The 24,378-nt window shown below is 44.9% G+C and overlaps 1 protein-coding gene across 1 annotated transcript in view; it reads left to right on the forward strand.

Moving 5' to 3' along the window:
• The window catches only part of NTN1 (netrin 1), a 379,996-nt gene extending 356,809 nt beyond the window's left edge, over positions 1-23,187 (forward strand). Inside the window, exon 7 of the mRNA XM_036767632.1 lies at positions 22,730-23,187. Within this exon, the coding sequence (XP_036623527.1) occupies positions 22,730-23,058 (329 nt within the window). The 3' untranslated portion in view covers positions 23,059-23,187. The remainder of the gene's footprint in view (positions 1-22,729) is intronic.
• The last annotated feature ends 1,191 nt before the right edge of the window (positions 23,188-24,378 follow it).

Below are 24,378 nucleotides of genomic sequence, written 5' to 3' on the forward strand. Positions count from 1 at the left end.
CACAGGAAGCTTAAATTCTACCAGAGGAAGCAACATATGCCATATAAATGAATACAGATTCCATACGAAATAAAAAGCAGGCAATTGCCAGGAGAAAGGACTAGGCGCTGGGAGGATCAGCAGAGGCTTCGCATAGGAGGTGATGTTTGGAATGAACTTTGTTGCAAACTAGGGATTTATGAGATAGAAAGGAAGGAGTCCACTGAAGTGTGGAGATGCGAGATGGAGTTTTGTGTATGAGGAATAGCAAGAAAGCCAGTTTAACTGGACCACGAAGTCCATCCATCCATCCAGTTGAGGAAACTGGGGTCCAGAACAATATATAATGGGGACTTGTGTGCTGTTGTGGGGGGGATGTTTCATGCTTCAGACATGAAACACTGAACCCTTATGAAAGAGACTAAAATACGTCAGTGAGAGCCAAAGAGACCTGACAGGTGTCCCAGTTTTTCCAGACTGTGGGAGTTGGGGGAGCCAGCATAAGTGACTCAGTTATCTTCCCCAACACGAAGGACTCTGAGTATGCATGGAAGTACACATTCTTGGGGATAACTATATCCTCAGAAAAGGAGGTTGCCCCTTTTAGGGATCGGAATTGACAACTCCTCCAAGTTTTATCACTAGCCCAAAAAGTACTAGGCTGAAAACCTGGAATTTCAGGATTCCAGAAGAATCTCTGTAATACTTGAATCAGTCTAGGCAGCCACACCTAACAGCATCTATATTATAACTGCTGCTGCTTAGCTTTTCAGGCTCGCTTTCTGGGGGCCTCAGGGATCATTCTCCCAGAGGTCACTGGTCTTCTGGTGACCCTCTGAGTTCCTGAGCCAGATGTGACCCTCCCCCCTGACTAAATGGGCCTCACATGGAGGCCAGATGTGGATTCAGACCCAGCTGGTGACCCAGGTAATTGTGACTCAGTATGAGGTCACATAGTGCAGTGTCTATCAGGTTAGAAGAACCCTCAAGGATCTCTGAAACAGCTTGTGAGGAAATGACACTGAAAATCTCCCCAGCCTCATTTAAAGCCGTTTTGAGTTACACTAGACTGTGCCATATGGCACATGCCCAGAGATAACTTTCTACTCCTTTAATCCTTTATTCTTTGTCTCTTTTTTCTTTCTTCTGCATCTCATCCTTTCATCTTTTCTTTATCCCTCCCTCATGCTTTCTTTTTTCTTTTATTTCTTTCTATTTTCTTTCTGTGCCTTTACCTTACCTTCCTCTCATATGTCCTTATTTTTAAAATCTTCTTTATTTCTTTCCTTCCTCCCTCCTGTCATTCTCTTTCCTCGTTCTTTCTTCTTCATTGGTGCGACATCAAAGGCAATCTGTTCTTCCTGTTGATTACAATTAAGGGGTCATAATTTTCTCAGAGGTAAGAAGCATCTAAGAGAGGTTACGCGGTCCACTAGGCCTCCTCTTGCTATGATGAGCTGTGGACAGAGGAGAACCATTTAACTAGGCTATTATGAGAGACCTGGGAAATCATAGCAACCCTTTCAGGTTTTCATATGGGACCCTGGCAACAGCAATGACATAGGAAGAATTTCTCAACAGGTATTCATATTTTTGAGGTGTGTGGAAACAAAGGGAAGCTCCAGAAAGGGTCATGTCTATGAGAGGAGCAGACCTCCCAACAGTTATTTGGGGAAGGGAGCAGGAAACTAAAGCTGATGTATGTGGCCTCTTCAATCTGGGGGCCCCTTCCCAACCAGCCTTTGTGGGTATGATTAGAACATAATGAGACTTAGATTGCAAGAAGTAAATCAGAATCTACACATCCAAATAATGACCCTGACCCTCTTCAAAACTTCCCCCAGGAGCTCTCTTTGGGAAATCGCCTGTGATGGATTTTTCTGAAAATCCTCAGCGGGGGCAAACTTTTATCTTTTAAAGGTTTATTTGATTTTCAGAAATGGCCAAAAAGAGTTGCTGGAAGTCAGATATGTTGAATTGGGGCAAGGTGCAGGAGAGTAACCAAACTGTTTTGGTTTAGTTGTGGTTTTTTGGTCTGTAACTCTGATTTAAGCAGTGTGGAGAGGTCTCTCTGATGAAGAAACCCTCTCCACAATGTAATTTATCAACATTTCTACAATTTCTAGTCTTAAAGAGTTGTCTAGGGGCATAGAGAAGTTACACATACACTCTAAGAGATTAAAAGGTGGCATTCATGGGGCTTAAACCCAGATTGTCCTGACTCTGAGTGGGCACCCTGTCTGCTATGACAGCCCAATCAGTGATCGAAATTAAAATTTGTCAGTAAAGGAGACTGATACCTTCCTATAACTTGCCTCTAAAGGCACCTCCTGGAGAGAAATCACATTCTAGGAACAATGGCAGTATCATGAGATGAAAAGGTGCACTAGGGATAGGTGGAGGGCGGTTGCACTCCTTTGGATGTGTAAACTCTGACCTGTTTGTTAAAATATCTGGCTCCTCACATGACACTCATATTCTGTGCTGTGAGGCTGAAAGGGATTTTTCGAGCTATGAGGTGCGAGACAGCTCTTCGGTGGTAATGGTGACAGCAGCACTTTATGGCCACCTACATATACACAAATGGAGAACGAAATGGTGGCAGCTGTCCCTTGCAGTGGGAGACCTTGAGAAGGTAAAGGGCCCAGCCAAGAAAAAAAAAGCATTCAGCTCTCAGTTGAGTAGAATTCCAGGTCCCCAAAAAGGCTTTGCATTAGAGCATTTTTCTGGCTATGTGCCAACTCTTCCCCGCCCTCTTATCATCTTCAGCTCTAGGGCGTACAGAATAAAGAGAACTAGCCTCAGAGGATTGGCTCTCATCACTTACATTGGCTAGTTTTATGACTCTGAGCGAGTAACTTTTCTGAGCCTCGGTTTCCCCGTCTGAAGAATGGGAATAACATTATTTGTACTACCTAGTTTACTTTCAGTGTGGTGTTGAAATCTAATTGGAGGCCCAGACTTCTGGACTTATTTCTTCATCTGCAAAGTAGATTCTTACATTCTATACATCACCGAACTTCTGTAAGAAAAAGGTTTTCCAAGTCCTTAAATGACGTGTGTAATATATACATACCTGTATAAGGATAGATACAGATAAAAGTATGGATATGTTCTTGCTCAGTTGTTTCAGTAGTGTCTAAAATTTTGTGACCCCATTTGGGGTTTTCTTGGCAAAGATACTGAAGTAGTTTGTCATTTCCTCCTCCAGCTCATTTTACAGATGAGGAAACCGAGGCAGACAGGGTGAAGTGACTGGCCGGGGTTACATAGCTAGTACGTGTCTGAGGCTGGATTTGACCTCAGGCAGATGAGTCTTCCTGAGTCCAGGCCTGGTGCTCTATACGCTGTGTCTCGCTGCCCAGATATGGATACGCATAAATGTGAATGATCTTTACCATTACCTCCTTCACAGGGTTTTTACGAAGAAAAGGGCTTACGAACTAGTATTGTTCTGTGGTTCTCATGGGCCTGTGCCTGCGCCTGCCCTGCCCTGCCCCTAAAGTATATTGGGGAGAGTTCTTTGGCAGGGAGCCAAGCAGTGCCCTGGGCAGCTGTCCATGCATGAGGAAGGCTGAGGCAATCATGTGACTACAGCCAGATTGCTCTGAGAGCTGTGACTCATTTTATTTCCTTCCCCCTCAGGGGGTTCGTTGCTGGAACTTAGCAGCATCACATGGTTCTAGCCTTCACAGCTTGCCTCAATTACAAATTACACCAATTTTACCCATCCTGTTTTCTAGGAGCCAGGGCTCATTAATTGCCATTGCCTCTAGTCCCTGGGTAGGCTTTGTGGTTTGCAGTGGGAGCTCAGCTGGGGAGGAGCCAGGGAAAGACACTCTTGAGCAGGATGATGCCCCAGGCCCCACTGGGAGAGATTATCGGCGGCTCGACCAGCTGGTTGCTCAGTGCCACCTTTGCATCAGCACCAGCTTGGCCAGGACCTCAGTAATCTAAGTTCACGTAGTACAGGAAGGAAGGGCTGCGCTTGCTGAAGAAAAGCTGCTGCTGGGTGGGAGAGCAGCTGAGGAGGAGTTGGGGAAGGTGGTGAGGGCTTGCATGTTGAAGAAGACTGAATGGTAGAACCGGGCACCTGATCTTGCTTCTGCCACATAGATAGCTGTATGACCTTGGACAAGTCACTTCCTCTCCATCCGCTTCAGTTTCCGTCTCTGTAAAATGCGGGAGATGGACCGGATGATCTTTTCTGATCATCACTAGATTATTGCAACGTAATCTTCCACACTCAAGCCTCTCCCGCTCAGTCCAACCTGTTCTTCATATAGTTGCCGAAGTGAGTGAATGAAGCTTTTGGAAACAAAACTCAAGTCTAACCGCATCACTCCCCCACTCAGAAAGGTCCAGTAACCCCTTATTGACTCTACAAGCAAATGCAGGGTGTCCCAAAAACCCTAGCGCCGCCATTCTAAGCTAGTTCGTCTGTATCTCGTCCTTTTAAATTTCTGTTTGTCATAAAAGTTTCATATAGATAAAATAAATATTAAAAAATCAATACACATATTGGAGGGTGCATCATGGAGGATATTAGGCAGCTATTGCTGCATAACCCTTAAAGGCCCAGCCACAGTCTGGCTTCAATCTACCTTTCCCAATTTATTTTATGTGACTCCCTTCATGCACTCTCCATCCCAGATGAACAGGCCTGCTTGCCGTTTCCTGAATTTGACATTCCAGCTCCCATCCCTGTGTCTTTGCACAAGCTGTGTCTCTCCCCCCTCTCCCACCACTTCTCCATGCCTGGAACGCATTTTCTTCTCATCACTTTCTCTTAGAATCTGTCCTCCAAAGTTTCGGCTCATGTAGTGCCTCTTATGGGAAACTTTTCATGATTTACCTAGCTGTGGGTCCCTTCAGATTGTCATGCACATACTTAACTTTTTACTTGTTGTATCTCACCCCCATCCCAGGGGGGGATTTTTCATCTTTTCTTTGTATCTCTAGGACCTAGCCCACGCCCTGGCATTTGGTAGGTGCTCAACACATGTTTGGACTAAAAAGTAGCAGAAGTGGGCTGAGAACTGTAAGGAATGGGTAATAGCAATCATTTTCTATGGGGCTTTATGGTTTGATAAGGGCTTTCCTCACAGTACTCACTCTACCTGAGTTAGAATAGGCACCTGGAGTAAGGATTGGTTCCATTTTACAGATGGGGAAGTAGAACAAGAGAGGTTAAGAGAGCTTTTAAAAATAATCATGAGTTCATTGAGGAGGCACTAAGTCCCAGGCCTATGTTAGGTGCCAATGATACAACATAAAAAATAAAAAATCACAACTATCGAGAAACATATCTTATTTTACTTATGACTTGGTGGAAAATCAGCATTTCATGAGGGACCCCAGCTGTGCTCACCTCACTCCCCACTTAGCTACTTTCTGGATTTCATCACCTCCTGACCAACACTTTTGACCCTGTACAGGTGCCCTCTTCCCTCCCTGCCCCCTATGCTTTCCAGCTCCTCTCTATGTTTGATCTTCCCCTATTAGAATGAAAGGGCAGCTAAGTGGCACAGAACTGGGCCGGGAGTCAAGAAGACCTGGGTTCAGTTTCAGCCTCAGGCACTAGCTTTGTGATCTTGGCCCTGTTTGCTTCAGTTTCCTCATGTACAAAATGAGCTTGAGAAGGAGATGGCAAACCACTCTGGTACGTTTGCTAAGAAAACCCCGGATGGGGTCACAGAGTCAGGCATGACTGAGTAGCAACAATTAGAATGTAAACTTCTTATAGAAACCACCTAATTTTCCTGTACCCTCAGCGCTCAGCATGGTATCCGGCACACAGTAAGTGTTTAATAAATGCTCTGTCAATCTAGTCAACTAACTCTTCAGGGAGTGCTGGAGCTTGGTGTGTCCTCTTCAATTTAAGGTCTTAGAGAGTTGCCTCAGGCACTGAAGGATTAAGTGACTTGCCCCAGGTTATGAGGTAGAATTTGAACCTGGATATGCTTATGAACCCAACTGGCTTTGAGGTCAACTCTCCATCTACTGTGCCATGTTGCTTTGGATAAATAAATATAAAGTATATGCCAAGTAAATAAGAAGTAATTGGGGGAGGGAGAGGCAGTAGCAGCTGTGGGAGGGAGGGGGAAGTAAGGGTAAGGTTCCGTGTTGGAGAAGCCAAGATATGGAGTACTCCTGGTGTAGAGAGAGTGCCTGTGACAAGGCAGGGAGCAGGCCATGGATGAGGACCTGAATGTCATGGATGAAGACCTGAAAATAGATCAGCTTGGCTGAAATGTAGTGTGCGTGTGTGTGTGTGTGTGTGTGCGCGCGTGTGCGCATGCATGTATGAAAGAGTAGAATGTACAATCAGCCTGGAAATGAATAATAGACAAATAGGAATTTTATCCTAGCAGCATGTGGGGAGCCACCAAAGCTTCCTGAGCAGGGAGGGAGTGACGCTGTCAGAGCTGTGCTTTAGGGATCTTAGTTTGGTGGCTAGGTGAAAGGTAAAGTAAAGAGGGGGGAACAAACAGTCCCAACAAGGGGTGATGAAGGTCAGCTTGGACTGGAGTGGTGGCATGAGACATGTGAGAGATGTTATGGAAGTCGAGTAGATGAGACACGGCAGCTGGCTGGATGTGGAGGGAGAAGGGAACTGAAGGAAAGGGAAGAGTCATGGATGGATCTTGGGAGGTTACCCTCAGCTACTGAAATGATCCTAAGATTATAGGAATGCCCATTGAGAACTGGAGGGGAATTTAGAGACCTGACCCTCTCGTTTCGCCTCTGGGCTCCCTCTCCCAATCCTCACTGGAATTGGCAGGCAGTGTGCCCAGAGAACAGTTAACTGTTTCTCCTCTAATCATTTTAGGGGTGTTCCTGAAGGGTTGTGTTTTTAATACTATCACTTAAAAGCCTCCATCCAATATTTTCTCCCCAATATTAATTAGCCACTTAGTCTCAATTAGTTTTTACATAGAGATATTTACTGAGAAAGTACGGCAAGAGCCAAAGATACAAACCACCCTTTGAACCAAAGGGCATACTCTTTTCCGTGCATACAGTCAGCCCCTAGAGAGAATGTAGAGGACATGTGGAGCTGAGGGATATCTCATGAATGTAGGACCTGGGAGGCCCTTTCTGCACTCACAGCAAGCCCAAAGTTTGCTTCTGGGTGTAGTCAATCTCTTGGCTTGCTCCCTCTAGGGCATGGTATCTCAGATGACAATCTGCTGGTGGACTGGGTCAAGTAGGCTGTTCTCTGGGCTGACTCTTCACAGAACTCAGTACTGTTGCTACCAGCTGCAGTGGCCTGTGCTTCCAACTCTGGTTGCGAAGAGGATCTCCTTATGTAGCTTACAAAATTGTGTTTAACCTGGCCAGTTCCTTCTCCAGATAGTTATTCACCTATGAGCAGAAATAAATGAACACAAAGGAGCAAAAAAGAAAGTGGCATCATGTATTCATGGACACATGGCAGTTGGGTGGGAGATAGGGCCTGCTTCCCCTTCCCCACCCAGCAGTTTATAGCAGTGTTCCTCCCTGCCAGGGAAGAAGAAGCACAAAAAGGACAAGGGGGAAGTATATTGACCCTTTTTTAATGTAAACTGAGTTCTGACACTATCATCAGTCCTCCAGGCTCTTTATTCTTATATAGTATAGACTTCTGAGCTAGTAATGGCCAGAAGCAGGCTCCTCAAAGTTCCATGTGTTATTTTAGACCCTTCCAGGGAATATGATTGCACATACATTGTAAGGGAAGGGCAAGTCTGAGTATGCGCTAAAGGATTGGGCCTTATTGGCCAGACCTCTCCTTGCATACAGAGGAGGAAATGGAGACCCAGGAAGTTAAATGATTTGCTCAACACCATACAAGTGGCAGAGGTCAGATTTGAATGAGGATCCTCTGATTCTAAATCCATTTTTCTTTTCACCGTTCTACGATGATGGTACTCTTGAAAGAAACGGGGATGTTTAGAAGAGAGGAGACTTTGAGAAGAATTTTGTTTTGGATGTGTTGGAGATATCTACAGGACATCCAGCTGAAAATGTCCAAAAGATAGTTGGTTGGTGCAGGACTGACACTCAGAAGTGCAGTTAGGGCTGGACATATAGATGTGGGAGTCATCTGCATGGAGATGATAGTTGAGCCCGTGGAAATTCATGAAATGACCAAGAGATGGAAAAATAAATAAATAAGTTTTGTCGATGCCTTTTATTTTTGCATCACAGTCCTTACATATACATGTAATATTGTATGTGGATTTAGAATCGAGGATCCTCATTCAAATCTGACTTCTGTCACTTGTATAGTGTTGGGCAAATCATTTAACCTCCCCAGCTCTTGGTTTCCTCATCCGTATGCAGTGAGAGGTCTGGCCAATAAGGCGCAGTCCTTTAAAGCATCCTGCCCTTGTAGCCCCTATTTTTCTGCTGAAAGGAAAGAAACATGCTTCATTATCTGTTTCTGGGACCACTAAAGCTGTTATATTCCCAAGATCATATAGCTGGTTACTAGCAGAGCCTTAACCCAAGCATCCTGGTTCCCAGTCAAATGCTTTCTCCTCAGTACCATAGCTTCCCCTCCTCTGCTGTCTGCCCTCTCCTAAGAGCCCCTTTCCCTCTGTCTTGCACAGAGGCATAGACTTAATGGCCTTTGTGGGCTCCTTCCAGCTGGTGTTTGGTTCCCAGTCTTGATTTAGAATCTTTAGGGCCTATGGAAGTGGCAGTCCCTATTGGGGAAAATTTTTAAAAACAAACCTAAAACCTAGTTTTTGAAGCTGAGCCCTGGAGTAAGAGGCTATGGCAACACATGGTATTTGGCTCTATTTTTCCCCCTTCAGGCTGAGAAAGTCAAAACAAAACACAACACCTCACTGCAACCCAAACTTACCCTTCCCTTAGTGCCTTGGCGGAAGAGGGAAGGGCTCAGCTGAGGCTGAAAGTGCCCAGCCACAGGGAAAGCAAAAGCTTTGAGCTTTAGAGGAACCATATGTGGTTAACTGCAGAGGTCAGAGGCCATAAACCTGCAGGTTGGTGTGGCAGTGCCCGTCAAGAGCTCTCCTGTAGACTTCAGCCCTTCACTTCATTAATAAAAACGGGGAAAAGGACAACATTAACATCAAATAGCCCAGTGTACGTCTGCCTGGCTAGTTGCCTACAGCTCCTTCAGCTCAGTTCTTTGACCTTAAATTTTCTCCATTTGGTCAGTGGAGATCACAGAAGGTCAGAGGCTTGAAGGTTTTCTGGAAAGATTAGCTTCCAAAAGAATCAAAGTAAGCTCTTTATTGGAGTTTCTTACCTTCACAGGAGGTTGGGAAACATGTGGTCAGAGCTGATTTTTATGAAAGCAGCTGGAACTCATGACACACTTTCTATATAGAGAGAGATTTATGGGTCCCCAGGGTTCTAATGGTTTCTGGCTATTTTCTGTATTTCTCCTCCTTCCCGTGTTCAGTAATGTCTGAAGTGACATCTCTAATGCAAAAGGAAGCAGGTGCTTGTTAACCCAGACAGTTCAGTAGAAGGGATGGGTTCCACAAGGTGTGAGAGACTTGGGGTGTTTTTCACCTTGTTCTTTGTGAACCACCAGCTACCAGTTATTTCTTCTATACATTGAGTCACCTGGTTGGGAGGACCTTGGGGGCCCAACCCTGCACAGCTAACTGGTAAATCCGGTAGATGGAAGACAGTGTCAATCATTAGAGAGGATTTTTCTGTAGGGAACCAGCCACAGTGGGAAAAACAAAGGTGCTACTTAGCTTTCACGTACACACACACACACACAAGCAAAAGCACAGATTGGGACCTTTAAAAACCCAAGCTTCTCCTTTTCCAGGAGGAAGTGAATGGGAACAAATTTTTGTTTTTCTTGACCCTCTTCATGACGTGTATCAGTTGGCACCCATCAGATGAATGTGAGACATATGTCTCACTTTCCTAAAATTGCCTGTCTCAGACAGGAAACTTTTATCCTTGCTGGAGGTCCTAAAAAATGTACTCTGAGTCATCCCAGACCTGGCTCATTCTTACCTCCTGCTGTTAACTTCCCAGAGACCTGACAGAGCTGTCTTCAAATACTTGAAGGGCTGTTGCATGGAAGGAGAATTAGACTTGGTTCTTTGTAACACCTAGGGACAGAATTAGGATTGGTAGGTGGAAGCCATGGAGTAATGGATAGAGCTGGAATGGGTTGGGTACCAAAAAGATGGGATCATGGCCAATATGGTAAAATAGCAGTAAAATACAGAAAGTTTCCCTCACCCCCACCTCCAGACCCTCCAAACAGGTGTAGAAAATGGACCAGACCAAATCCTGATCAGGAAATCCTATTTTAAAAAACCACAATGAGTCATTTTTTCCAATCCAGGCCCACATAGGGAGACAGAAAGAGAGGTCTGTAGATAATGAGAATAGGGTCAGGCTGTTCTACCGCAGAGAGAAGGGGTCTCAGTTCCAGTACAGAGAGGCCTAAACTTGTACAGGGTATGGTAACAATCACAAACTGGCAGCTCTGTATGTAACAGCTCAGTTCTGGGTCAGAGATCCAGGGCAGACGGAAGAGGGGCCCTGTACCTAGAGGTGGCACTCTAAGGTGAGAAGTGAGCTTAGACTCTATGCTGTGTACCTAGCAAGGAGGAAGTTCAGAAGCCAGCAGCAGCTATGTGATCCCAGGAGGGATGTGGAGTCTCAGTGCCAGCTTCTAGCCCAGTCTGAAAGCTGCAATGGAAAAACCAGGGTAGGAATCCCAGACTAAAGGGAAGCCTACAATTTTGTCACTCTGAACCAACAGAGCTTTCCAGCTGGTGAATAGTGGCTGAGTACAACAACACTCTACTGAGACTTCAAATAAAGCAAGTCCATGAACTCAGAACCAAACCCAGGTCAAGAACTTGTAGGGCTTCAGGGGGCAGTGGTCAGACTCTGGGTCAGACCACTTTAAGAATACCAAAAGCTTGCAAGTCCCTACAGTAAGTTGTCCCTGAGAGCCTGAAATAATACAACGTTCAGCACCCCCAAAAAGACAGAAGCAGAAGCAGCCCAGGCATTCCCTCTAGATACATAGATGCTAAAATTTGATATCAGGAAGTGGTCTAGAAGAATGATTAGACGAAGATTCCCACCATAAAAGGCTGGTGATAGAAACCCTTAAGACACAGATGAAGAAGAAGAGAATTACTCTAAAACATTTATAAGCAAAACCACAAAGAAAAATACAGCGTGGGCCCAAATTAAGCTAGAATTCCTTGAAGAGAGAAAGCAAGCAATTAAAAAAAGTTTAAAATGTTATTATAAGTGAAATGAAAGCACTAGCAGAAAAATTGGAAAATAAATGAGAGCTATGTAAGAAAGAATTGGAAGGAGAATTAACGATTTGGGATAAGAGGTGTACAAAACCTTACCCAAGCAACACACTCCTTGAAAATTAGAATGGATGAAATAGAAGCCAATGACTCCATGAGAAAGCAATAAATAGTAAAACAAAGTCAAAAGACTTAAAAATTAGAAGAAAATATAAATTACAATAAAGACAACTGATCAAGAAATCAATGAAAGAAAATTTAGGCATTATTAAACAAGAAGAGCCTAGACATCATATAAAAGAAAACTGTCTAGATGTCTTAGAGTAAGAGGATAAGGTGGAAATAGAAGAATTCTAACCTCATGAAAGAAACCCCAAAATGAAAACTTCCAAAAACCAAAATCCAGGACTTCTAGGTCAAATCAAAAATAAATATGCTGTTAGCAGGTAGAAAGAAAGAATTCTAGTACTAAGGAGTCACAGTCAGGGTCACATGGATTTAGCATTCACCACTCAAATGAAGTGGTACGTACAGGTTCCTTTCCCACTTCTATGATCTCTTTGGGATACAGCCCTAGAAGTGGTATTGCTAGATCAAAGGCTATGCACATTTTATAGCCCTTTGGGCATAGTTCGAAATTGCTCTCCAGAATAGCTGGATCAGTTTACAACTCCATCAACAATGTAACAGTGTTCCAATTTTCCTACATCCTTTCCAGCATTTATCATTTTCCTGTTATGTCATGAATCAACAGATTCTTTTAGCTTAGTTATAAGACTTTACATGTGTTCAGGAGTATGCTGGTAAAAGTTTAACAATAGGCTCTCCAAGAAAAAGTGTACATGTGACAAACTGCATGATTAACATGTTCTCCTCTAGTCTATAAGACTAGACACTTGACAAAATAGTAAATCAAGCCTTGATTTGTTGCATTTTTCAATTTCTGAAGTGTAAATGCTTACCCTGAAAGTTTAATGATCAGCTCTCAAGAGCCTGTTCGAGCTGGCTCCAGCACCCCCTTGAAAGTGACCCTATTATATTTCATATTATTAGATCAGTATAGTGGGCTCGTATGGCTTCAGATGAGGAGAGAATGGAAAGGAAAAGGGAATAATATGATTTTACTAGCTTCAGCCAGTGGATTAGAGCCTTGATTATGAAATTTTGATGTCCTGGGAAAACATAAGATAATATAGTGAAGAGCCATCTCATACTAAGTAGTATTGTCATCCAAAATACAGCTCCATATGGAAATGGTGCATCACAAAGGAGTGAGGCTAGTCTAAAACTTGTATCTAAACAATCGATTCTAGGCAGTGGCCCACATGGGGAAAATTGGATCAAAATCCAGATGAAAAGGAAGCTCAGTTTGGGAACCCTTTGAGGGAAACTCCAAGTTTGTCTCAGTTTGAGTAGGACCTCTCCACTGATGAGGACAAGGGCTAAATGCAGAAAAGCTGGAAAGTGTCGGGGCCTCAAATACATGCAGTGTGGGAATTAGCTGAAGTAACCGATGTTATTTAATCTGGAGAAAAGAAGACTTAACATGATGTCGATGATGTAGAAGAAGGGTTAGGTATTTATTTCTATTTGGCTGATTCAAAGGGTAGCACCAAGAGCAATGGATGGAATTTACTAAGAGATAAATTTAGGTTTGTCAAGAAAAAGAATTTCCAACAACTACAGCTCCAGGAAATAATGGGGTTGCTTATCACTTGCCACCCCTGCCTTTGTGGCAGCCACCTACCTGGCAGGGAAGTTGTGGCCACTTAGGGGAAATTGTTCCGGCAGCCTCAGCCTTTGACTGATCCCCCAGTGAAAGGGTATTGTTTCTTTATTTCAAACTTTGCCCACTTCTGTTACCTGAAGCTTCTCATCCCAAGCTCCCAAGTACAGCCAACCCCTAACATCTCCTAGTTGGCCTCTGAATAGGTTTCATAGAAACAGCCAGTGTCAGGTAGAAGTAAAGGCCCATCTTACTGATCTCTTTTAGGTTACTGTTTTAGGATATATTTTGACTATTTTCAGCTTTGTGTACACTGTAGGGATTTGGCCCAAGAAAGTATAGGGCTAATACTTCATGCTATGTGTAATGTATGAAGGATTTGCCAAGTTTAGAGGAAATACGGTTTTTTCCAACATAATCACATTTCCCCCCTTTCTTTTCCCCCCACCCAAAGCTCCACCCCAGGGCTGTCCCTAACACTACCCTTGGCAGTTTCTGAAATGGTTCTTCTGAGGTCAAAGGGAGAGGATTTGAGAAGAAAAGAGATACTCGTAGTTTCACTTTGTAGTATCCAGAAAGAACCCTGTAGATACACTTGTGTGCATGTTGTCTTCTTCATTCGGCTGGTGGCTCCTTGAAAGCAGGGACTGTTTTTTTGAACTGTCTTTGTATCTAGTCCTTAGCACAGTGCCTGCCTGCCACATAGGTGTTTAACAATTTCTTATTGACTTTTTCACTTGGAGTCAGAAAAGCTGGCTTTGAATATCAGACCAGACACTTGTTAGCCATTTACTGTTAACAGATCCACTGTTTTCTGTGACTCAGTTTCTTCATTTGTAAAATGAGTTTGATAATAGATTATCTTCCTCACATGATTTCTATGAAGAAAGTGCTTTGTAAACTTTAACACATTTACAATTCGAGTTATTAGCTTTGGCTACTGCCGGGCATTCTCTGGATTATGGAATATTATTGGGGGGGGTGGGAAGGAGGAGAACTCTTAAGTAGGACAGGGCAGGGTGGACAAAACACGAGCCTTCTTGAACCAGATGAGTTTGTTAAGCTACATGTCATTCCCTCACCCCCATTGCCACCCCTTGGGGGTTACAAAGGAGCTTGTAGAGAATCTGTCTTCCTGAATGCCGCATCTTCTTCCCTCTGTAACACCTGGGTGCTCTTCAGTAACGGCAGAAGTTCTAATTGGTTCAGTTACATCTTCCTTAAGCCTATAGGATGATGGCATGTCTGTATGCAGGAGGGAGTCTAATATCTGAGGTGACCACCAGGTGGCACTTTTCTTGGATGAACAGGTAACACTCGTCTTGAGCCTCTAGGCCAGTAATTTTCTCAGTTCTTTCGGGGCATATATGTAGAATAGTCCCCCCAAAGTCTGAAATATCACTTTTGGCCACCAAAGGGGGATACTAAGCCTGCTCCCTGTGCCCATCCCATTTCTATAGAAGGTGTTTTCAGAAGGGGGAGACCAGACTGAGAAGTTTAAACCCACACATTCCAGGTTTGGAATTTACCTAGGGGATAATATAAAATACTATTCAGTATCAAATGGATAAAAGATGCAGCTTTAGAGCCCTCTTACCTCATCTAGACAGTATACCCTGTGGTAATGACCCCCCACACACCCAAATATAGCTATTCAACATATTGTGGCCGCATGTTTTTTTGAATATAGTGAAAATGAAAGAAAAAAGATTAAGTACTCTTAATATTTAACCATCTGCCTCTAGTCATGTCCCTGAACCTGCTCCTAGGTGCCCTCTCAGTTCTTTGGGTATGAATTCCAAAACCATGGAATCTCAGCCTGTCCAAAGGCACTGGAGTGAGGTATGTGATCCAGACTCTGTCTCCTCCAAGAGAGGGCTATACTAAAGGGAAATCAGAGGGAGTGTTGTGAGGGAGAAAACAGTCTTCCTCCCCTCCCTTCCCTACCATCTGACAGGACCAGAAGATCATGGCAAACTTGGGTTGCCCAAAGAAGTTCTTCAGTATTGTATGCCAGTTCTCCACTGGCACGCTTGCATGGGTGCTGGATAATGAATGATGCTCTCACACTTTCCCAGTCACCAGTGAAGTGAAGCACAGCTCCATGCTTGTTCCCACACTTTATAACATGATGTTTTCAGCAATGTTGTCGTATGCCTTCGATGAGGACAGAAATGGTGTCAAGGTCAGCTAGCACACTGATGGTAAATTATTTAACTTGAAAAGGCTACAAGCCAAGACTAAAGTGGAGGGAAAGTTGGTGTGTGACTTTTTGTTTGCAGATGACTGTGCGCTCAGTGCAACCTCTGAGTATGGATCAGTTCTCAGTTTTGGCCTGATAATTAACACTAAGAAAACAGAGGTTCTCCACCAGCTAGTACCATACCATGCATAAGTGGAACAATCAATTCCAGCAGATGGAGAAGTTTTGAATGCTACGGATGAGTTCACGTCCCTTGTCAGTATGCTTTCCAGGTTGTACACACAGATGACGAAGTTGATGCATGCATCACCAGAGCTAGTGCAGTGTTTGGGAAGCTTTGAAGGAAAGTATGGGAGAAAAGAAGTATTGGGCTTCCTACCAAACTGAAGGTCTGCAGAGCTGTGGTGCTGACCACATTGTTGTCTGCCTGTGAAACCTGGACAGTCTACCAGCGCCATGCCAGGAAACTGAATTCCTCGCGTTTGAATTGTGTTAGGAAGACTCTGAAGCTCACCCGGGCAGATGAGGTACCAGACTCTGAGGTCCTTTCTTGAGTTAAACTGCCAAACATTCCAAACTCTACTGCGGATAGTGCAGCTCTGATGGACTAGCCACGTTGTTGGAATGCCTAAAGACTGCTTTGCAGAGAACTCACATGAAGCAAGTGCACACACGGAGATCAGAAGAAGCTATGCAAGGATGCTCTCAAGATCTCTCTGAAGAACTTTGAAATGGATTGTGAGACGTGGAAGACTCTGGCACAGGACCACCCAGGAGGGCGTGCCCACATCAAAGAAGGTGCTGTGCTCTGTTGGTGAAGCAGAATTGCAGTAGCTCAAAAGAAACATGAAATGAGCAAATTTAGAGACGTTTCCATTCCAAATAGTCCTATGGACTATTTGTGCCTGACCTGTGGTAGAGCACTCCAAGCTTGTGTTAGTCCGATCAGCCATAGTCAGACACACTGTACCTTGACCCTGACATGGTGATGTCACTTTGGTCCTCTTTGAGCATGAAGGACAACAACCACCATCTGACTTCTCTAAACTCTAGTCCTTGCTCTTGCTCCAGGAGCTGAGTTGCTTCTTCAGGCAGGTTTCCAACAGCCACAGTTGCCAACCAATAGATTCCCAGGCCAGGGGCAGCAGTCCTAATCCAGTAGTAGCCAAGGAAGGCTCCAGTTCTCCAAACAGCAAATGGAAATCAGAATCTCAAAAGAGGCTCCTAGGCCTAGACAGAGCTGGTTCCTCCTTTGTCTCCTCCTTCACATAGCTTTCTGCCTCCTGGGAAAGCGTATTACTCAAGACTTGTTGGAACATGGGGGTATCTGAATTCACCATTGTTTTTCTCCCTGAATCATTGTCACCTTCAGGCCTAGAGATAAATAATAACTGGAAAAACAAGAGGGCATGGCGTGGGCAAAGGTTACTCTTAGAAATTCAGTTGCTTCTGCCATGAGCTCTGGCAACACTGGGTTCCTTAAGAATTGGTTTTATTTTTATATTTCTGAACACAGGGCCCAAGTTTCCTAACTTCCAGCTCCATATTTTTTTCTGTCACAGCTGCACCGATTGTATAGCAGCCAGCCGCTTCTCCCCTCCCCACCACTTTTAATCTTCTAGCTCTTTATAGCCTGAGAAGGAGATGCAAATCTATTGGGCCATGGCCATCTGAACCACATCCCTTAGGTTCTTGAGTGCTCACTAACAGGATTTCTGCTTGACATTCAGCTTCCAAACTAGCACCAAGCTGAGGCCCAAGATGTCCATCAAGGTCCAATGGAAGGAGTGAGCAGATCCATGTTTGAGTCCCAGCTCCTGTACCTACTAGCTGTGTGATCTCAGGCAGATCGTCCCCTCTCTGGGGCCTTAGTTTCCTCTTCTCTCAAATGAGGCTGTAAGTCTCTTCTAACTCTAGATGGTATGAATGTCAAGCATGGCCCAGAGCAGCGACAGTTAAGGCTAAACCAGCCTGCAGCTGCATCCTTCAGTTAGGACTATGCTGAAGGAGCTAGTTGCATGTTTTCTCCCCACAACACCCCACCCTCAGTCCCCCCAGGGAATGCCAGCAAGCACAGGAGGTCTTGAGGGAAACACAACTTCCTGAAGGTGACTCATTCCACATTCTGGTTCAGTTAGGCCCAAGGAAACTGTGGCTCAGGAAAACTGAGGGTGCCAGTGGGGAGACATCATCCTATGTCTCCCCATTGCTGAGGTTTGGGGCATTCGGTTGCCATGGTGACCTGGGTCTCCACAGTCAAAAACAGAGCTCATTCACTCCTCAGAGTTCATGCTGAGTGTTGAGTCTCTTAGTGACGAAAACATGGAAACGGTTGCCATGGCAGCCATTCTTTGGAGCCCTCAGGATGGAGTGCAAAGTTCGGGATGCCCAGGAACATCTGAAAGGAAAATCTGGAAAAAAGCAGACATCCCTCTTACCACCAGGATGATGAGTCAGCCCTCATTTCTCCCTTGGACTTAGCTATACCCTGCCCATCTTTGACTAGAACCAGGACCAAACAGGTTCAGGGGCCAGACCCCCTAATGTCAGGGTCAAATGGGATACTGGGCCCAGTGACCTGGGAGACAGTAGGAGTCCAAGGAAAAAGGTAGCCCTTCCTCTCTGTAGATCTCAAGTCTAGCTCTAGATCTACACATTTGTTACAGATTTGGCATACAACCAGTTGGTATATGACCAGTTTGGTATATGGTATGGTCACTTACCACTCCTCACTTTAGTGTTCTTAGCTGAAAAAAATGGGGATGGGGAAGAAGGCACCTTGGAAATATTGGAATCCTCATTTCGAAATTTGATTTTGATTTTGAATCTTCTTGAGTTTTGGTTCAACCTCATTTTCTCTATCTGCAATCTGAAGACACAAAGGCCGCATCCTCACCCATTCTCCACCTCACAAGGAGATTCCAAAACCCCAACTAATAATTATAGCTCATAGTTTTGTAAATTTTAGATACATCATCTCATTAAACCATGCAACAACTAGGTGAGGTAGGGCAGAACCAGGAAGTAGCAATGGGGTTCACTTCCAGACTGTGGGTGACCGATCAAACCCTTGTGCTTTATGGGCGCAGGGAAATGAAGGACTAGGCATAGAGCCAATCTACCCTGAGGCATCTGCTGCCAGCTCCAGGCAGCAGGAAGCACCACCCACAGGCTAGAGCTGAGTCAAGAATATGTATGCTGTAGAGAGCTGAGAGGCTCCTTTGAAAGTCAAAGGGAAAAACACTGGCTTGGTACTGGGTGCAGCCAGGAAGGCCTAGGGTGGCCGTGGGATCTGTGCTGCGAAGAGAGAGCAGGCTAGAGACAGACAGGGCCCGGCTACCTGCTCTTCTTCCTTTCTGCCCTCTTCCTGTTCTCTTGCCTCATTTTGTCCCTCTGCTCCTTTGTTTCCCTCTCCATTCCTGAGGCGGCATCACGGAAAGAATGCTGCATTTGGAGTCAGCGGTTGAAATCCCAGTTGTTCTGCTGCTTATTCACCTGTGGGACTTTAAACAAGTCCCCTAAAGAATCAGTGTTTTAGGTTCAGGTTTGGCCACCTTAGTGGCTGACTAGACCAGCCCAGGCCCAAAAGAGAAAGAGCAGGGCAAAATACCCAACTGAAGGCCATCCAGCCCTTGCTTCTTTGTAACTTAATACTCCTGGTGAAGCTTTCTGGAGCAAAACAGAGTAAGTCGAATTGGTCTTCAACGTGACAGTCTTTCAAATACTCAAAGATAGTGATCATGCCCCAGGCTTAGACCCAGTTCCTTCAGCCAGTGGATAGGGTACTGGACCTGGAGTCAGGAAGACTCATCTTCCTGAGTTCAAATCTGGCCGCAGACACTTGATAGCTACGTGACCCTGGGCAAGTCACCCTACCCTCTTTGCTTTGGTTTCTTCGTCTGTAAAATGACCTGGAGAAGGAAATGGCAAACCACTCCAGCATCTTTACCAAGAAAACCCCAGTGGAGTCATGGAGAGTCAGATACGACTGGAAAAGAACTGAGAAACAACATCGCCAAGGTCCTTCACCTCTGGATGCCTTCCTGGATGCTCCCTAGATTTTCAACATCCTCTCTAAAACTGAACGCAGCCCTCCGTATATGCTCTGACCAAGACTCTCACCTCCTTCTTCCTGAAAGCTAGCCCTCTTTTAATGTAGTCTTAGATCATGTTTGCCTTTTTGGCTGCCATACCAAACTGTTGGTTCATGTCACCAGATCTTTTTCAGACAAATGCTGCTAACTCCGTCTCCCCTACCTTGTACTGGTGAAGGCATTTTTAACTGAAGTGTAAGACCTAGCCATTTATCCTTATGGAATTTCATCCTGTTAGATTTGGCTCCATTTTGTAGCCTATCAAGATGTCTGGGGATCTGTCTCTCCCTGCTTTGTGCCATTTGCAGATTCAACAAGGATGCCATCTATACCATCTGTATATGGTCATTGATAAAAATATTAAAGAACACAGAGTCCAGCACAGATACCTAGGGCATTTCACTGGAGACTTCCTGCTTACTTGACGTAAGTTCAGCCATTCAGTCAGTTTTGAATCTGTACTACCATCGGGCCTCATCTTTCCCATAAGATTAACGTGAGAGTTTTATCAAATGCTTCACTAAAATCCCTGATCCCTGGTAGTTTAATAACTCTGACAAAATAGGAAAGGTTAGCCTGGCATGGCCTGGTCTTTATGAAAAAGTCATATTGAGTTTTTTGTTTTAAGTGCTTCTTTTTCTAGACATTCACTAAACAGTTAAAATGTTCATAGCAGCTCTCTTTGTGGTGGCAAAGAATTGGAAATTGCAAGGATGCCCATCAATTAGAAAATGGCTGAACAAGCTGTGGTGTGTGGTTGTGATGGAATGCTGCTGTGCTAGAAGAGATGACGAGCTCAGTGATTTTAGAAAAACATGGAAGGACTAGCACAAAATAACAAAGAGCAAAATGAGCAGAACCAAGAGAACACTGTATACAGTAACAGCAAAGTTGTCTTAAGAAGGACTTGGAGTGAATAAATTATTTTGAATACTGTAAACACCCAAATGACATATGAAGAAAGATGCTATCTGTATCCACAGAAAGAACTGATAAATAGATGTATAGAATAATTTTACATATATATACACATACATACACATACATATATATATCTATGCATGCATACATATATATGTATGTATGTGTGTGTGTGTGTGTATGTATACCTATTTGGGTCTAATAGATGTTTAGGGTGGGGGAGGAGAGAAGAAAAAAAAATTTATAAGATAATTTTGTGTAGCAAGTTGTGCAGAGTAGATTTGCAGTTTCACACGCAGTCATCTTTTTTATTGTACTATGTTATGGAAATACTTGTTTTATTCCATAAATTAGAAATAAAATCGGAAAAAAGTGAAAAAAAGTTCTTTAATAATATTTTCTAAAAATTTTCCAGGAATCAAAGTAAAGCTCTCTGAAATTCCATCCTTTTCTCATTTCTGAGAAGTGAAACATTTGCCCTCCTCAGCTCCCATAGGGTCACTCCTGTTGTCCACAGTCTTTTTACTAACCCTGATAGTATTTGGGCAGTCTCATTCACCAGTTTATTCAGTATCTGAGGATAGGTGTAGTTCATCTCAACCAAGTGGTTTAAATTCATCAAAGACAGCAAGATGTGCTGTTACAATCCACTTAACTTTTCTTGGGTCATCTTGGTCTGCCAGGGCCTCTCTTAGATTCTCTTCACTATAAAATGAGGTTAGACAAGATTATCTCTAAGCTACCTCCAGCCTTGCTGAGGCCCCACTGGAATATGTGGTTCTTAGGGCTAATAAGGTTAGTAGGTGCTAAGAAGAGTAGGAAGCTTTGAGTCGGGAGACCTGGGTTTGAATCCCAGCTCTGACACATTAGCTGTGTGCTATGTTTGTCACATCTTTCTGAGCTTCAGTTTCCTTGCAAAATAGAAGCGATAATTCTCACATTGCGCAACAGCTAATATATACCATATAACCAGCTCTGGAACCCGACTGAACCCATGCTTGAGAGGCAAAGTTCCATAGTGGAATTTAAGGTTTACAAAGTGCTTTGCATATGTTATCTCATTTGATGCTGACAAATGGTGAGGCATTAGTAGTAGTACTGTCTACATTTTTACAGATGAGGAAAGTGAGTCACGGTCGCATAGCTGGTGGCTGAGGCTGGATTTGAACTCGGGTTTTCCTGACTCCCAGCACACCCCCTGTCCGCTATACCACTCAGGTGCTATGATCAGGGTTTTGGTGGCTGGAAGGCTTGCATAGAAGCAGAAAGCTCTTTTATTCTTGTTTTGCAGACTTAGATGCAAGCCAAATTCTGGTGTTCCTGGGAAACTCTGGGTATGAGCCAGACTGTCTATATGCTCTGCTGGCCCAAACCGGAGCTCCCTTCAATGCCAGGGAAAGCAGTTTATATGCCTTCTCTGCCGCTCTGCTAGTGGTCATGAAGAGCCCCAAGGAAAAATTGATTGAAAAAGAGATTATAATTGTTCTCTTTGACCTTGGAGGATCCCACTAGGATCGGTTGTGTCATCTACATTAGTGGAGGGAATTTCCACCACAGGAATCCCATAAAGTCACAAGAATTGACCCCTCCCCCCCAAAATATGTCCAATGGGTTTGCTAGAGCTTTCGAAGGATTTGGGGCAGAGCAGTGACGTAACAAGAATACCTTTACGCAGTAACGTGCACGCACATTATAATTGTTATCTGTTTGATCCTCCCAACCACCCTGTGAGGCAGGTGTCATTATTTTAGAGATGGGAAAACGGATGTTAAGAGGTCACGTGACTTGCCCAAGGCCGCATAAGCAGTAAGCGTCTGAGGTGGAATTTGAATCTGGATCTCCCAGACTGCAGGCCCGTATACACTCGCTGACGTGTGAAAAGCAGTGTTCGAGGAGCGTTGCTGTGTCACTCGTGTAGGGAGAAACTAGAGGCTGCTTTGGGACCCGCCTAAACCCTGGCTTGAGGGGTAAACCTCCATCAAGTCCGTGATACAGATCCTTTCCTCTCTCCCAGCCCAGGAAGCTTAAGTGAAAGAACTGATGTGTCTCTCCGCTCCCCACCCCACCCCCCGCCCGGTACCCTGCTCTCCCACCCCTCAAATCATCTGTCTCAGGGATGGGGCAATGGTAGCCTCCCCCTACCCCGCCCCAGGACATGTCTATGAACGTGTGGGTTTGATGGGGAGGGTGAAGGACCGAATTTGAGATGCGGTATATATTCACCCTAAGCGATCTTGCCTAACTCCCTATTGTGTTGAATAATTTTACCCTTTGATGTTATCCACCAGAAATATTGGGTCTCCCCTATAACACGTGGGACTTGATTTATCCCAAAATAAATACCAAAGTTCCGCAGGCAGTGGGATTTTTTGGCCCCCTGTAGAGTACATTTAGAACAAATAATACTAAAAATGCCCCTTGTTGTACCCCGTCCCCAACTCGTGGCTGGTGGCTGCCCACGTTTGCTCGTCTTTGAAGGTGGCATTTTTGCTGCAGGGATTCCCAACCGCCTTAATGCTGTCTGTATGTTGGTTTCTTCCAGCTGTCCAGATCCACATTTTGAAGGCTGATAAGGCTGGGGACTGGTGGAAATTCACAGTCAACATCATCTCCGTATACAAACAGGGCACCAGCCGTATCCGGCGGGGAGACCAGAGCTTGTGGATCCGTTCAAGGGACGTGGCTTGTAAGTGCCCTAAAATCAAAGCCTTGAAGAAATACCTGCTGCTTGGAAACGACGAGGACTCTCCTGATCAGAATGGCATCGTGGCTGACAAAACCAGCCTGGTGATCCAGTGGAGGGACACATGGGCACGGCGGCTCCGAAAGTTCCAACAGCGGGAGAAGAAGGGGAAGTGTAAGAAGGCCTAGTGAGGAGCAGCCTGAGCTCCAGTGCCAAGAGGGCGTGAAAGAGAGAATGCGTGCAAGAGAATGATTGAGCGATGGAGTGTGCGGCTGCTTTGTGTAGACCCTGGAGCAGACAGAATTGGAACGGGGATGGTGGTGGATTTCACTTTGCCATGGGGCTGGGGCTGGGGCTAGGGCTGGGGCTGGGGAGAAGGTAAGGGGGTGGGAAAGACGGGGCTGGGAGTGCCCTCCTACTACTGGGACAGACGCCACTGAACGCCAAGCAAGCGGCCATGGGAAGCTGGGGCCTAGCCGAAGACCTCAAATGACAGCATCCCCTCCTAGCTAGCACCCCCGTAGGTGAGGGGGAAGAAAGCCACATATATCCAGAATTGTGGAAACCTGCAGAAGCTGCTGGTTCCAAAGCCCACACACACAGGAACAGGATGTATATGCCTGCAGTCAAGCCCACTGCTTCTGCAGCTGCTGCTGCTGCTACAGCCTGTCCACACCCCCTCCCTCAGTCCCAGAGGGCCTGATATCGGATCAGAATTCAGTCAGAGAGGACAGACCACGCAGGGGAGGTATGGGCAGGTGACCTTTCCTTAATGGGCCTCGGTTCTCACTTGGTAAAATGAGGATGCTATTTACCTACCTCACGGGGCTATTTAGAGATCAAAAGTGCTTCCTTTCCAAGTACTAAGTATTATTATCGGTGAGAAGTCATTGAGTGTGTGGTGGTCATTTTGCAGACCTGGCCTAGGGAAGTAGCATGTAAAGGGTTCTGCCTGAATCTTTACAAGATTTGGGAAAATCACTTTCATGTTACTCGAATTCAAATGTATTATTAAAATCTTGGTGTTGGCAATGAAGCGAACTGTGGTATGAATCGACTTAGGATAGCTGTGAATTCTCAGACTAACGACCTAGGTGATTTAACCAAGGGTGGGCTGGGTTCCTGAAGAGCAACAGTGCAGGGTATCAGCACACCAGAGTCCTCCCCTACCTACTCCATTCCTCTGACATTTTTTCCACATCCCTCTGCCTCTCCTTGGCAGATTTGCATTTGGTCTCATCCTCTCCCTTTTATCCAAACCACCATGGGCTGCTCCAGAATAGAGCCCTTCCACTGAGGAAGTGAGGTGGCCCTTATCTCTGTTCCTGGTGACCCACCCACTTTGTCCCACTTGTCCCCAATGGGAATGGGAGGTTAAATCAATTGACATGCATTTGTTAAGCACCTACTAGATAGTCAGGTAAAGTTGTGTGGGGCTTGGAGCAAGCAGGTGTCCCTATCAAAGTAGCTCAGCTCACAGCTCACTGTGCCAGTGTTCAGGAAGGGTC

This window comes from Trichosurus vulpecula, chromosome 7, assembly GCF_011100635.1.
Source record: "Trichosurus vulpecula isolate mTriVul1 chromosome 7, mTriVul1.pri, whole genome shotgun sequence".
In the NCBI taxonomy this organism is placed as follows: Eukaryota; Metazoa; Chordata; class Mammalia; order Diprotodontia; family Phalangeridae; genus Trichosurus; species Trichosurus vulpecula.